The 15484-nt window shown below is 39.0% G+C and overlaps 3 protein-coding genes across 4 annotated transcripts in view; all 3 read right to left on the reverse strand.

Moving 5' to 3' along the window:
* clip1b (CAP-GLY domain containing linker protein 1b) overlaps window positions 1-5491 on the reverse strand; it is a 30135-nt gene extending 24644 nt beyond the window's left edge. For both annotated transcript variants that reach the window (XM_044011788.1, XM_044011787.1), the window contains exons 1-3: window positions 5386-5491; window positions 2386-2594; window positions 831-1211 (exon numbers count right to left, since the gene is read on the reverse strand). In XM_044011788.1, coding sequence (XP_043867723.1) covers window positions 831-1211; window positions 2386-2494 — 490 coding nt within the window. In that variant the 5' untranslated portion in view covers window positions 2495-2594; window positions 5386-5491. The remainder of the gene's footprint in view (window positions 1-830; window positions 1212-2385; window positions 2595-5385) is intronic.
* Window positions 5492-6609: 1118 nt separating this feature from the next.
* On the reverse strand, window positions 6610-8713 carry LOC122758572 (hydroxycarboxylic acid receptor 2-like). Its single transcript, XM_044012818.1, has one exon. The coding sequence runs from the start codon at window positions 8313-8315 to the stop codon at window positions 7332-7334; it is 984 nt and encodes a 327-aa protein (XP_043868753.1). The 5' UTR covers window positions 8316-8713; the 3' UTR covers window positions 6610-7331.
* A 74-nt stretch (window positions 8714-8787) lies between these two features.
* On the reverse strand, window positions 8788-15186 carry denr (density-regulated protein). The gene is made up of 8 exons (XM_044012819.1): window positions 15011-15186; window positions 13380-13489; window positions 13263-13282; window positions 13080-13164; window positions 12106-12192; window positions 11553-11669; window positions 11319-11458; window positions 8788-9093 (listed from the first exon to the last, which is right to left on the reverse strand). The coding sequence occupies exons 2-8, from the start codon at window positions 13477-13479 to the stop codon at window positions 9049-9051; spliced, it is 594 nt and encodes a 197-aa protein (XP_043868754.1). The 5' UTR covers window positions 13480-13489; window positions 15011-15186; the 3' UTR covers window positions 8788-9048.
* Between the last annotated feature and the right edge of the window lie 298 nt (window positions 15187-15484).

Raw genomic sequence — 15484 nt, forward strand, 5'->3', positions numbered from 1 at the left:
TATTAGTGACTTATATGCCTATACCAACTAGTGTAATGTCAGTCCTGTCAGCACAATGGCTAAAAAACGGACTTGTGTGGTGAGTGACAAATTACTTTTAACGACAGTTCATCCTTGAATCCAAGTGAACACGTGCCAAATAAGCAAGTGTTCACAAGGCCAAAAATGTTTTACTTGGTGATAGGACTTCTATCTGAAATACAGATATAACTTTAGACATTTGAATCATTTTAATCATGAACACTGAACACCCATTTGGTTAAGTAACTTATTACAGCCTAGAAGTGTGTCAAACCATCTAAAGTAATTAGCTTAGATCAACTTTAAATGCCCTTTTGGCAGAAAAATAAGACACTGATATGATGTTGTTTTGATGTGAAAACAGAGGATACAAGCTAAACCGTCCCCCTGAACAGACAACCATGATGCCAAAGTATCTGAGAAGTGGGATATGATAGTATTTCCGGTTGTACATAATAGATGGCAAAGTAACTGACAAATCTGCTTAGCTAAGCTGTTGTTGCAGTGGGGGAAGAATCACAGATTTCCCATCTACCAGATTGCAACTTTTCAATATCATCTTGTTTGTGTTTGTGTGTGGGAAAATATCTTTGAAGGAATTGTCTGTTATACTCATTTTAACTTGATTTTTGGAAAAAGGTGATAGCTCTACAAGGATCAATGTGGCAAGTATTACTTGTATATTGCATTCACCCAGACCTTATTAACCTCTGACTGCCAGAAAGTAATCAAGTCGATGTTTGTGCCAAATCTGAAAACATTTCTAAAGCAGTAAAAATGTCTCTATTAATAAATCAGTGAGTTGTTACCTGGTGAGGCAGTGACAGCAGGTGTAGGCTCGCTTGTCGCAGCGGTTTCTTGTGTGGGATTGGCCTGACCCCCGTTTGCCTCCTTTTCTGGCAGTGGAGTCCTGGAAAGCTTTGATGGCCGTGTGAATATCCCCCTCCCATCCTCACACTGGAAGTACCGCACCCCTGTAACCGACCCGTCGTTCTTTCCTATTGGCTCATCAAGCACGATGCCCGCCCACTGTCCTGGAGCGAACTGCGTGCTGCCAATGAACTGCACATAGCCGGGCTTGTTGCCGTTGACCCAGACCTTCTCCCCGATCTGAAAGTCAGTACTTCCATCCTGGGTTGGGGAGGTCACACTGCCAGGGGACTTCTCGGGAGGAACTGGCTTTGCAGTACCTATGATCAGTCATACAATTACAACCACCATAACCAACATCTCAGCTATTAACACTGTGTTTTTCCTTTAAAATAGCATCTTTTTGAATGGGCCCTTTGCACAACAGCCATTTTGGCAGGTAACTCATAAAACCACAGGTGTAGATAATCAACTTAATTATGCCTGAGTTACACTGGGCCATCGTTAAAGTGATCAGTGACACCTGTGCTTTTCCTGCTAAACCGTGTCAAAATAGCCACTGTGTAAACGGTCCATTGAAGTGGCAGTTAGGAACTTTTATTAAAAAAAACAAAAATACAAGGACAAACATATGGAGAAACTAACTCGATGCTACTTTTCTAATCAGCAGGTAAATACTTTTATTATTCAGTAAATCTTTAGTTCTTTTTTTAGCTCAAACCTATAAACGTCTTAGAAACAGTAGCATGATTACTCGCTGCAAAGAGACCAGACAACCCACGTCAACTCGGGAGAACAGTGTGAAGCGCCACCCCAATCCACCCTAGAGCTCCTGGAGATGCAATTCAACAGGGAGCTCCATGTTACAGGGAAACCATTAAATCCAAACTAGAACATGTGTTTGTATGCCAATATTGGTTAAAATATTACATTACATTACATTATAAGTCATTTAGCAGACGCTTTTATCCAAAGACTTACAATAAGTGCATTTCAACATTTGAGTACAAACAAGAGCTAGAAGTAAGTAAGTGCTTCAAGTAAGCCAAACTATAAAGTGCTAAAATATGCTTGTTGTCACAGTGACAAATTACTTTTTACCATTTCATGAATATGCAGTGAACATACAGTATATACAGCTCAACAAATAATATTGTTGTTCCATTTGCTTATAGGAACACATTCTTTTTTATGCAGAAGTCACAAAATATACAGTTTTTCTTTTATTTTTGTATATAAAAACAAGCCAAGTGAACTTCACTGATTCCAAATTTCACAAATTCAATCCAATTTTGAACATTTTGAGTACTTGTTGCTCAGGTGTGTTTATATAGTTGTGAAAATGAAAAAAATGTCATTAGATTGCCAAGGTTGTGCTGAATAAAAAGATGTAAGACACTCTATATTGCACATTATGAAAATAATAATTAGTTAAAGCCCTATTTGACACCCATTATTATAAAATGAATGCTTAAAAATCAGCATGTTTCCTACCAGAGGATGGCGATGTCCTTGGTGGCACAACTGATGGACGGACTATTTTACTCGGCGGTTTCAGGCCGCTGACCTTGCCCAGCGCACTCACGGCACCTTGTTTCTCCATGGGTGGGGTTGGGGGAGGCGTGTGGGGTGTCTGGCCTGATCAAGTTGGAGGACTTGGCCTTCCCCACCACCCCAATCTGTCACGCTATAATGGAGGAGAGCTGTGGGAAATAAAGTCAATTTCGTCAATCCAAAATATACAACAACTCATAGGCAAATACTACAGCTGTTAGAAGTATGGGAATATTATACAGGCTACGTTGATTCAGCTAAATTTCTCATGAGTGGATGTTTTCTCCATCTTGGCAATGTAAATGTGACCAGTGTAACACACAGACAAGAAAAGACTCAAATATAGATAAAGCTTCTATGGCTGAAGCTGTTCATTTAATTGACAGAAATAACAAGTTTTGATTATACATTTTCTGTCAGTTTTTTCATCCGTATGGTCATCATTTTGACTCCCTGCCTAATGAACCATTTTCTGCAAGTCTTGCCACTGTCTAGCTTTACTATAACTACCCAAACAAAAGCAACAATACCTAAATAGACTTTGAAATGTAAGAATATAGAGCGAATGCCCACTTTTAATGTTCTAAAGCCCAGTGTGACATCTAGAGATGACTTGGTTTCTGTCCAATCCAAAAACCAAAGAGATGTTAAGTTAATTTTGGTTCAACAAACCAAAACAAAACATATTAATTTAAAGACAGGGTGAACAAATTCATTGGATTGTGACGCATCAATCAAACTGCCCTCCACCCCCCCCATGTGTGTACCCATCTTCGTGCACTAATTGCGCACGCTCAAAAGACAACACCAGAGACAGTTGCAGCAACTGAAAGCATTAAAAAAAGGAATACAATTCAAATTCAATGTTTGGGTATATCTGCTTAAAAAATGACTAACAGGAAAGAAAAAGCTGGAAACACTGACTAAGCAATAATTACCCAAAAAGTGAATCACTGACTACATGTCTACTTATGTAACTTAAGGCAAATAGGCGTACTGGCAATGAATAAAGCATTTCCTCTTACCGGGAAATGCGTTTTGTCTTAAGTGTATTACACTGGAGAGATCTATGGCCTCTTTGCCATTAAAGGCTTATTGATTCAGTATTGCCAATAAAACATAAAAACCTCCCAAGGAGGGACCTACTTTTTACTGTATCTGTCCTTCAACACCATAAAAACCTCCCAGTGTCAGTGTGGGAGCTGCCGCACTGCTCAGCATGGCCTCAAAACACTGAGCACTTCTTGGAACTCCCTCGACACCGACCACAATTCACATTCCAATGTTTATTCCAATCCCTAGACATCAATTATCACCCATGCAGTGCATGTGATGTGCAGCTGACATCACTCCTCATGAACAGTTTCATGTCTCTGCTCTAGAAACAGGAGGAAATGCCTTTACAAAGGAATTATTGCACTTTCAGAACATTTCCTTCACTGAAAAAGAGATAGAACCTGCTTGCTTAAGCCACTGCCACAAGAAAACTTTATTTGACAACACATCTAATGTGGATCCTCTCAGGCGAGACTGATTTCATATGCATAATGACCATCAAGTGCAGGTGATCACCCTGAAAGGTTTTTTAACTTTAAAGGAAAAAATGTTCAATACTTTTACAAACATATGTATGCAAGTAAAGGTTTAGCAAAAATATATGAAACAAGAGAGAACAAACATTACATTTACATATACCGGGCAACATTAATATGACATCAAAAGTCAAAGTCTTCAGTGTAAAAATTTTGGAAAATATCTATTTATAACCAAAGGACCTTTACATCACCTCATATTCTCAAGACAAATATAGTTTTCTGTAGCATTGAAGGAAGTGTGCAGGCTCCAGCATTAATCATAAATTCCCTTTTCTTACATAACTCAAATGACTATGGTCAGATTTAATTTCCTGCATGTCTGGAGGTGGTGGACAGCCGCCTCCTCATGCTGCTCTTTTAATAACAACAAGGCTGACTCAGTCAAACTGCAACTAGGTCAACATCAACTGTATGCTTTACACTGTTGAATGGCTGCGTTTTTGAGCAGTAGAATTAACTTTTCGTGGGCGCTTTGTCATGTTTTCAGTCATACTCAAACCTGCTTGCAGCCATCTTTCTTGGATATAACATGATGACTCACTTCCTGTTTGCAGCACGTGAGTGTCGCGGGGTGACACAAGATTTGAAACACTGAGAAGCACAGAGAAAGTTGTGTGTCATTTTACAATGGCTAAAATGTAACTTATAGTATTTGAAAGTTACACAGAACAGCTAAATTGTTTTGGTAAAAATTGAGTATTGGACTGGTATCAGATTCAGTAGATAATGAAATATGTGATTATTTATTGATACAAAGACAGACTCGTCGGTTTTAGATCAAGCCATCCTAGTTTGTGGCGTAACCTGAACGCACCGCGCCCAGCCGGTGATGCCACACCACAACAACAACATGCTCACCTGGAGCTGTCAAACCTGGAACTGTCGAACCTCTTCCTGAGGCCTCTGTGAATAAAACCATGACTAAAACACACACGAGCTGCGACCGCTACCGCTAATTCAGAAGCTGGTTAACACTGGATGAGAGCGGGCCGTGTTGTTTGTGTCTGGGCTGGGCTCTTTCTCTTTCCACCTACTGCCTCCATCCCTAGAGATGCAGCAATAATTTAGGGGCTAACACTCAAACACAACACTGCACACATTTAAAATCACAATATGAGCTTGGGGCCAGGCGTGGTACCTGGCAGCTACTTCCAGACCTTTGTGGCGGGATAAACTTTACTCCTTGTCACATTCTGTGTCCCTGCTGAAATGCCAGAGCTAGCTAGCTAGAGATTAACGAGGGAGCATAAACTAAGGAGAACACTGAGGCGGTTAACGTCGTGTTGAGGTGATATTACAGCTGAGGAACGCGGACACTGGTTGGGAAGTTTATGTGGACGCTTACCTGGTGTTTTTCGCCGAGCAGGCTCTCAGTCCGAGATGTTGTGGATCGGTGCAGTGCACGTCTCTCCCCGCTCCATGTTTCCCAACCCCGACTACATGACGTCACCCTGGGAACTAATGCTGCCTTCGCGGACCCGAACAGGAGCTCGTACATCCCAGTCCCAGCATCACCTGTGAACTGATTGATCAGTTCTGTCTAAAACAAATGTATTGAGCCTTTCAGTGTGACAGAGGTTTTTTCTAGCTGTAATTATTCCTCCTGTTTATGGAAGCGGAGGCCGTGGACTGAAAACAGACAGAGGCAGATTTCAAGGAACTTTGGGGTCCCAGGGCAAAGGGGATCCACGGCACCCCCACATAGAAAGATGTGAACAAAATGAAGATAGGCACAATTTACATGATATTATGCCACAACTCCAGTACCAAGTTCTGATATCAATCCATGAGGCCATTTCTATAAAACTGTTGCAAACTGCCTGCCCCTTTGCAACACTCTTTAATGTAAGGCCCCCCACTCTAGAAACCTTTAAAATAAAAATACACAAACTGACAAGAAACAATTAAGTGCATTTTACAGTCGTTTAAATAGTTTTTGTATCAGTTTTAATATCAGCTCTCTGTTCTTTTTTTTTGTTGCTCTAACTGTCATTGTAGTCACATTGAATCTTTTCATTGTCATTCATTTGTCATTATTTTGTGAGTTCCTGTGAGTTAATACTGGATAATTACAGGATCAACCCCTGATTTATTGGCAGTGTCAGTGAAGAAGAAAATCCACAGCTTTCAAAATGCTTATCCAAAAGCATACATGTCAGGAAGGTGTGGGAGTGGAGGTCAGAGAAGAGCAGTGGGAAAATGCACACAAACAAGTTCACTGTTCTCTGCGTGTCAGTCACGCTGACTCCACATCCAAGGAATCCATGCAAACAACACAGCGAACTTACATTTAAAAGCCATCTAACAATGGATGATTTACACATGATTTAACTAAACTATTATTGGATATCATGTGTCAATGTTTTGTTCCAGCAGTCCCTCTGATTCCTGAGAGAGATGAATACAAATTTCATAAAGAAAATATATGTAAATCTATGTAAATGTGAATTTAAATTACATTCTATTTAACTGTGATGATGCTGTGGAAAAGAGAGGATAAATAAAATGCTGGTAACTGTAGCCAATATGTGTATACTTCAATTTGGAAGAAGTCATATTTTATTGTTGATTCAAAGGGCTACATATCTTTATTTACATTGTAAAACTTGAATACAAACGGATACATTTGCTGTAGCACAAAACAAGGAAATGTCAGTACATTTGAGAGAATACATCTTTCTTAAACCAAAGCAGAATGTGTCTGGATTACAATATTAAGATTTGAACAGATAGAGTTTGAAACATGGACACAGAACTAGCATCATTTAAGGAACTACTAAATACACGACTCATGTATGATTATGTATTACAATATACGATCTTGACTATTCTATATTAACAAACACATTATTTGACAGTGACCTCAGGTTCCCGCCAGATCCTGAGGTGATTTGTAGTGTGAATATTATTTTCCAGGCATTTCATTACAATGAAAATAATGAATTTTCCTATGTGGTCCAAGTCTCTCTGACAGATGAGATTAACAAGTAGTAAATATTTGACATAGGTCAACATAAAAAATATAACTTATGACTTGCAATTAGCTTGTAATTTGCTTATTTACACACAACCACAATCAGAGTTTTACATTGTATACACACACAAAACATTAAGCTGTTATTTATTTCTGAGGTGGACAGCGGTTTTTGTTCACAACCACAGCAAAAACCAAATTATATTAGAAATTGAATATATATAATATTCTTGAGAGTTATTATAGGAATGGAGAAATCTTACCACTGGCTCAGCCTTTATTGTGTGTATTATAATTCCCTTCAACAGCACCCGTTTTCATAGCCTCCTACCCTCAACAGTGGAAATGTCATTCGTCGTTGAGTCCGTCTGATCATCACTCCGTCTCAGCAGCTTATTCAGCACCTTCTGGAAGGTGCCACTGAAGGCAGGGGTCGAGAAATAATACACCACAGGGTTGAGGACACTGTTGAAGTACGTGAAACACACAGACGTGTAGAACGCTAGGTTGGCCGTCTCAAAGTAACTGCACTCATCGTACCATACCTTAAGCACCCACACTGCAACGCGGGATACAGTGCTGGGAAAGAAACAGATGATGAAGATCAAAGCCACTGCCATTACAAACTGAACGGCCCGTTTGATTTTCCCCCTTTTGTCCACAGTCCTGGTTTTCAGCTGCCAGGTGATCCTGATGGTGCAGAAGGCAACGATTGCGGTAGGCAGGGAAAACTGTATGACATAGAAAGCATTGTGCCAGGTGGAGAGGGCGCTGAAGCCCATACAGATGTTGAAACTCTCACACTGTATGTAGTTGTTATTGTAGAAGAAGTGCTCTTCAAAAAGAAGGTAGCCGGTCGCAAAGAAAATCAGAACCCAGAGGCCAAGAGAGACCAACAGAGCATAGCCCAATCCCAGACGGTTGATTCGGTTGAGCGGATGGACTATCTTGAAGTATCGATCGACAGCCACAGCAGTGAGAAAGAAGATCCCTGCCGCACGGTTGGCTGCCAGGAGAAAGAGCAGGATACGACAAAAGGCATCACCGTACAGCCAGTTTTTACCACGCCTGTAGTAGTCAGCTCTGAAAGGCAGGCAGAACAGCACAATGGAATCTGCAACAGCCAGGTGGGTCAGGTACACAGAGTTGGGTTTCCATTCTTTCATGTAAAAGACAAACATCGACAGGGCGATGAAGTTCCCAGTCAGTCCAAACATGAACTCCAGGATCAGCACTGAAGGCAAAACCTGGTCCAGGATGGGAGACGGAAAGGCACAGCACTTGGAGATTGTGACATTCATTGCTATAACAGCAGATGAAACACAACACCAACCTGCCTCTCTTTACAGTGTCAACACAGATATGCCGTACCAGGTGATTTCTGGTAGGGAATCATGTTTGCGATCATGCAAATGATTCTCAGACAAACATTTTAATTTCACAGTGGAACAAACATCTGTGTGTTATCTATGGGGGAAGTGGTATTGACCCAGAGGAGCACGGCAGCAACTGTAAATGTTATCCACCTTGGGAGTAAGTCTTCATTATAAAACTATTATGCAGAGGAATAGGTGGACTCCTGGGTATCAAGAAGGACAAATGAAAAACAAGTGACCCGTGACTCAGGTTAACCACAAAAAAAGCAGGTTTACTGCAACATGCCATAACCATATAGATTGTACATTAAGATTATAACCATGGAAAATAATTGTTTGTAAAATCAATCCCATATGCACCGAATAAAGGTGAACAAATCAGACTTGAGAGTATAGATGAGGGAGATTGAAATTTATTAGCCTACAGTTGCTTGAGTGAAGAACATTTTGGGGAGGAAAAAAAAATAATCATCACACCATACCACACCTTTGGCAAAACAAGAGTGTGTGAACTAAAAAAAATGCCAAGTGAGTGGCCAAGTCCGCAGCTTTTTTTATGTACAGTAAATAAAATAGGTATAAAATGACTTAATGTGTACATTTGGCCAGGTTGTCGCCGTTACGGGTCAGATCCATTTTCAAAGTGCATATTTGGTCTTCACTTCTTCACTTCACCCAGATCATCGATGCTGTCGTCATCCACCTGTAAACAGAGAGAGCGCATTTTAACATGACTTTCCCCCCAAACATTGACAAATAAACAAAAAATTGAGACTTAAACATGTTGGACTCTTAAAAGTAAGAAAAACTCAAAAAAATAAGGGATCTTTTAAATCTATTGCATTTAGGTATTTCATGAGATTGTTTCATTATCTGTTAGGGGATTCTCCACCTGACTCTCACTGACAACTGTTGTCATCCTCACCTCAATAAAAAGCACACAGGCCTGAGAGCAAACACAGCACTATAGTTATAGCCTCAATATAACCATAAACCATGGGAGAGTATGGTCACATGGTCTCTCACCAACAGCTTTAAAATAAGGCCTCAAACTGTTACATTTAAACCCAATGTTTAAAATATTAATTAATGTCTCATTTTACAAACTTTTGTTGACCTCCAGGGATGGTAGTGCTGCTCTGGTGGTCCAATACAGCTGGATAGTTTGCCAGGAAATCTAGTGCAAACATTAATGTTCTCCTCAGGATTAAATGGGATCTACAGCACTCTCATTTAGTGCCAATTTATAGTCAGTGAATAACTGACACCAGCCCAACTGTTTATATTAATAATATCAGGCTTTGGATACAAATACCCAATTCCCCACAGGTTAAGAAAAATTTAAACCTCATTTAAAAGAAACATTAACCAGTGGGAAATGGAATGTTTTGAATAGATTATATGCACAGTCTCTACCTGGTTTTCAATAATCCAGGCAGACTATTTCCCATAAACTATCAGCCAAAGACACAGTCGGTGTCTGCTGAAGTTAGCAAAGATTACTTCCAAATTCCGAATTATAAAATTTAGTAGAGGCTGCGGCACAGTGTGATGCAGTAATGCTCAGCTGTTGTCCCCTCATGAGGCTTAAATTTAAACTCCCTATTCATTTTCGGCCATAATGAATGCCTCAGGGCTAACTTGTTTTTAAATCGATATCAGAAGTTTTAGTCGCCAACGTTACCTTATAAAGTCCAAGTTTCCCCTTGGCAAAAACCGACCAGAAAAAATTAAGGGGCTGGTTTATATTTTAGCAGAGGTTGTAGATGTTGCTCTGTGCATGTTGTCACCTTGCTTTTTACAACCTGGGACAGCACTGAATCATTTTAATTTTATCAGTGGAAACAATTGATAGATTGATTGGGAGGGGGACCAAAGTACAAGATACCAAATAGCAACCACTGTTACTTGGTTGTTGGTATCGTCTTCCTATGACTTCCTGTTACGTTTCCATTGCATTTGTAACATCACAGCCTGCACAAAAGAAATGAAGAAAAACACCACAGACCAAACATTGGCAATTTGCCTTTTAATTTAGCTGGTTTATATAGGTTTAAAAATACTGGGTACACCACCAATTTTAGAGTGAAAGAGCTACAAATATTACTACTATCAGCTCCAATACTACTTTTGGGTCATGCTTGGTTCGTACCATCTTGTGCTTGGTTCTTGTTCCGATAAAAAACAAAACAGTGCAGTCTTTGCCGTTATCATTTCTAGAGCTGCAACTATTATTTTCATAATCGATTAATCTGTTGATTATTTTCTCGATTAATCGTTTGGTACATAAAATATCAGAAAACCTTAAAAATGTTGAACGGTGTTCATCAAAACTGGAAATCATGATGTTCTCAAATGTCTTGTTTTGTCCACAAACCAAAATGATTAACTTTCTTTGTTATACAGAGCAAAGAAATGAAGAAAATACTCATATTTAAGAAGCTTAAACAACCTGAAATCTTGATTTAATCATAAAAAAAACCTTTGACCCGATTAATCGATTATCAAAATAGTTGGTTGTGTAGTTTGACTGAACAGACGTTTTGGGCACTTCCTTTGCGTCCTAACCAAGCTCTATGTAACAGTTACATGTTAAGATTTGAAACAAATCATTAAAAGCTGAATTAAATTTAAACATTTTTCAAAGTTCTGTTTCTAAAAAAAACTTAGCTCGGAGTTTGCATGTTCTCCCCACGTGTGTGCGTGGGTATTCTCCGGGTTCTCTAGTTACCTCCCACAGTCCAAAAACATGCAGATTTGGGGATTAGACAGGTGTGAGTGTGAGAATGGATGGTATTAAATATAAACCAATGTCCATTACAATCAAACCATTGTCAATTGAGATTCTCTCCATTTCTCAGTCTAGCACCATTTACACCACACAATTTTCTCTTTTTTTTTCGTTAAAAAAAAAATAACACAACTCACCTCAGGCCACTTCTCTTGAATGACATCGATTATGTCATCTGTAAAATCTCCCTGAATGATTATTTCATCCTCTGCTGTAACTGAGGCGCCACAAGAGAATTTCTGGGCAAAGAATCGCTGAGCCTCTTTTAGCTCGATGTCTGCAACAGTCAACACAGGGTTTGTATAACAACACAGCGCAGACAGAAAGGGTAGCGAAACAACACACAGAATAATAAAACCAGAGACTCTTACCAAACGTTGCCAGGCCACAGACCCGTGTGACATATTTCTTCTTGGCTCTTGGGATTTTTGCTATCGTAACTTTCTGAGGCACAGTCTTCTTTTTCTGTTTAATCTGGCCTTTTCCACCTAGGGAGGGTAAAATAAGAGTAAAAACTATTAGTGACTCACACTGTAAATGTAATCACACAACAGATACAGGTACATCCTTAAAAACATACAGCACTGAAAAAATAATTGGCTTTAATATCAAATATCTTTCAAATCCCTTTTTTGATAAATTTTGTTCAACTGCCATCAAACATATTCACATTCTGTCCAATACCTTTCACTGTAAGAATACTAATTATGATGCATGTAATCCAACGTTACTCTAATTACAACTTAATTATTATTGAATTAGTGGGCACTAAGACCAGAAATACACTATGTCATCTTCCCTTTAAGCTTTAACATACCACACATGACACCATGTTTTGCGATTGGAGTCAATGTCTGTAAAGACAAATGAAAAGTATAAAGTAATAATTCATTTGCACAAGATATATTTCTGATTTTGAGATACCTCGCTTCTGTTTCTTTTTCTCCTCCTCGCCTGCAGGGGGAGCCTCTCCAGTGCCGGCTTCCTGTTTGGGTGCTTTCACTGCAGGACCAGTAGGACACAAGTAAAATAGGAAGATGTTAAAACCAGTCCCGCAACAACTACATCATTTCACAATGTAAATAAGAACTGTTTAATGCCATTACAATTCCAAAAAACTACTTAGATTTTTAGTGATAAATGTTTTTTTGCTCGCATCGCAAAAAATCTCAAACATTTTCATACTTGAGAAATTTAACCTGGAGTACGATTGAAATCAGACTTGGAAGTCAGAACTGGAGGTGACGCCACCCCAAGTTCACCGAGTTCTGTTGAGAAGTCAGACATGCAAATGTATCTTGGGCTCGCCATTATTAGCCACTGTTAGCAATAACAGTCAACAACAACACTCTACGTTGTACTTTTTGCAGTGTAGCAACATCTCTATGGTTAAAAATAAACAGTACCATGTATACAGCTGATAGACTGTGAAACAAGTATGAGAGAAGTGCTTAACGGTAGCAGTGTTTGTGGGGCAACAGCCTTCTCGAAATTCCATGTCGGGGTTGGTGAGGTTGCTCCAAGTTTCCCAGTTGGAAATCCGAGTTCAGGGAGCGCTCCATGACTTCAAAAATTCCAATTGCAAATAGGACGCACTATAAACAGCTTATATGACAACTATCTTGTCACTCAAATGTGGCTACATGAGCTGTAACATAGTGTCATTGTGTTTATTATGATATAGGGTGGACGTTAATTGATTGTAGTTTCATGAATGGGACAGCGGAGATGATCTACTGTCATGTGTGCTTTTCCACACCATGGACAAGAAGGTTTTTGAATTAAAAACCTGTATTATATCATTCATAAACCTATATTCCCCATATAAATCCTAAGGTGACAGGTGTAACTATAATGGCTTTGGGGAAATTTAAGAAAAACACATAGGTGACACTCACCTACAGTCATCCTGGCAAATACATCTGGAAAGTTCTTCTCAAGCCACTGCCTACATTTGGCTGGCTCAGGCATGTACTCACAGTACTGCGGACACAACAGTGTAGATTCAATCAGAACACAGACAACGGTACTTACTTGAGTGATTCTACAGCATGTCCAGATTTTATGATAATTAACCTTACCTCTGTAGGCAGAGAGCACACTGCAGACAGACAAAAAAGAAAAAGTCACAGTCTGAAAAGGCACCCAACATTAATTTAACAAAGAGATTTTACTCAGTCAAAAGCTCCACACTTTACCTCCACAATAAAGAACTTTGAGTGGATATTTTGAGTCAGCATCTCCACTCCCATGTTCTGATCTGCATTCTGAACCAGATTCCATCTCAGTAGTCGCCATCACAAATGATCTGAATTAAAGACAGATGGACAGAAACATTCAGGACACAGACTTCTGATCAAAACATGGGCCAAGGGTTGGGGTGAAGCCAATACCCCATTGCTCCCCGGGTGCAAATAAGTGCTGCCCACTGCTCCTCACTACTGGTGTGTAATAAGTATGGGTTAAATGCAGAGGACAATTTCATTATCAATGTCTGTGCAAAAACTATTATTCTAATTGTTCTTCTAATTCTATTTGCATTATAGATTGGGTGTTCTGTGATTTCTGATTCTTAAATGTGAATATGTTCGGTTTTATTTTTTATTTTAAACCATGATGTAAATAATCATTAGTTGCAGCCCTAATTGAACACACTAGTTAAGAATATGCTTGTGAAAGAGTGAGAAAATGCTTTTTACACTCTTAAGTGAGTACGTCAAAACATGTTTGTGAAAAAAAAAACTAATCTAAACTAAAAAAAAACCTACATATCTGGATGATATGTTTGTTTATTAAGAGATTCAACTACAAACTTGATGCGGCATATGGTCTCAATAACACAAGCAACCTCAGTTTGTCATTTGGGGCATAATAAATAATTAAATATATTATTATGGTTAATTAATTGATATGTAATATTTTAAATATTTCAATATGTGACACATAGAAATATTTTTACATTCTTGCAACTGGGATTTTGTCTTTACATAGTTTAGTTAATCTAAAAGTAATATAATGGCAACATGTAATTCCCATATAAAACACACTACGTTTAATTTAGATTGATTACACTGCCTGCAGCTTTTAGGAATTCAAATGTTGTGTTTGCTCCGATGATAAAGCATGAAATTTAACATCACAGTCTCTAAAATGCTGGCTGAAAATGTAATGAAATGAAAATCAGCTTATGGTTTACTTCAATATTTCGGGTAAATGTTTTTTCAAAAATGAACTTGTCCACACCAATACTGACAAGATAATGAATCTGAAGTATGAAGCATCTTCAAATTAATTGATAAGAGACTCATTGGTGGCATTAACAGGCTTCTGCAATTATGTCATCATACTAGCACTCGCGGTCTATTCATATACATTGTGCAAACGGATACATGAGCAGCAGCTAGCTTACAACATAAAACAAAACTCTTTGACACCGAAACACCTCACACGTCGCTTTTAACATAATTAATTTAACTCACAACTGCAGCAAGACGGTTTCATAGCCAGGTAGGCAACATCAACTCAACTAGCTCTACCTGGCTAACGCGTGCGGCTGTTTTAACAGACCGTTTAACCTCATATGTTCACACAATTTCCAATATTTCAGACTCTGTCGCCACTGTGACACATTAACATAAACATTGCTGGTGAAAAATAAGTCCCTGCATTAAGTTTGAGTGATTTCATTCATCAGGTTACATTGAGTGCCCCAGCTGTCACCATTAGTAAGCATTAGCTTAGCATGCTAACTGAGCTAACGCACCGCTACCAGAAAAGGCTCTGCTGACCAGTAACTGGCTAAAGATACAACAAATGTTGAGGTACATACCCTGCAAAAGATACTTTAAAATTGCTTTCTGACCAGTGAACCCGTTTGCATCGTTAATCCTGGAGTGACTTTTAGAAAATCATTGTCATTGATTCAGGTTTAGTTGGCGTACTTTGAGCACGCCTTGATGCGCTTCTTGTTTCAGTAGTTGTAGGAGAGATCGACACGCTGCTCTCATGTGCAATAGCGCCCTCCGGTGCGCAGGAGAGTAATTTCACGCTTCTTCTTTGAGGTGTTTGCGGTTGGCAAACAGCGATATGGTGCATTGTCGCCACCATCTGGTACGGAGTGTGAATGGATATTTTTTTACCACTTAAAAAAATATCTTATTTCTCTTTCTCTTTGATATTTTTGACATTGAGTTAAAACATGCTTTATCACGTTACAGTTACAAGTTATTGTTTACAGTTATTTTAGTTTTCTGTTTTATTGTTAAGTGGTATTAATAAGTAACAACAATCTAAAAATAATTTA

This window comes from Solea senegalensis, linkage group LG21 (assembly GCF_019176455.1).
Source record: "Solea senegalensis isolate Sse05_10M linkage group LG21, IFAPA_SoseM_1, whole genome shotgun sequence".
Taxonomy (NCBI): domain Eukaryota; kingdom Metazoa; phylum Chordata; class Actinopteri; order Pleuronectiformes; family Soleidae; genus Solea; species Solea senegalensis.

Bases quoted from the DNA above. Each gene is read 5' to 3' on its own strand.
- LOC122758572 (XM_044012818.1), bottom strand. From the start codon at position 8,315: ATGAATGTCACAATCTCCAAGTGCTGTGCCTTTCCGTCTCCCATCCTG.
- denr (XM_044012819.1), bottom strand. From the start codon at position 13,479: ATGGCGACTACTGAGATGGAATCTGGTTCAGAATGCAGATCAGAACAT. The intron at 13,283-13,379 runs GTAAAGTGTGGA...GTCTGTCTGCAG, and splicing joins CAAAGTTCTTTATTGTGGAG to TGTGCTCTCTGCCTACAGAG. The intron at 11,670-12,105 runs GTATCTCAAAAT...TACCCTCCCTAG, and splicing joins GAAAAAGAAACAGAAGCGAG to GTGGAAAAGGCCAGATTAAA.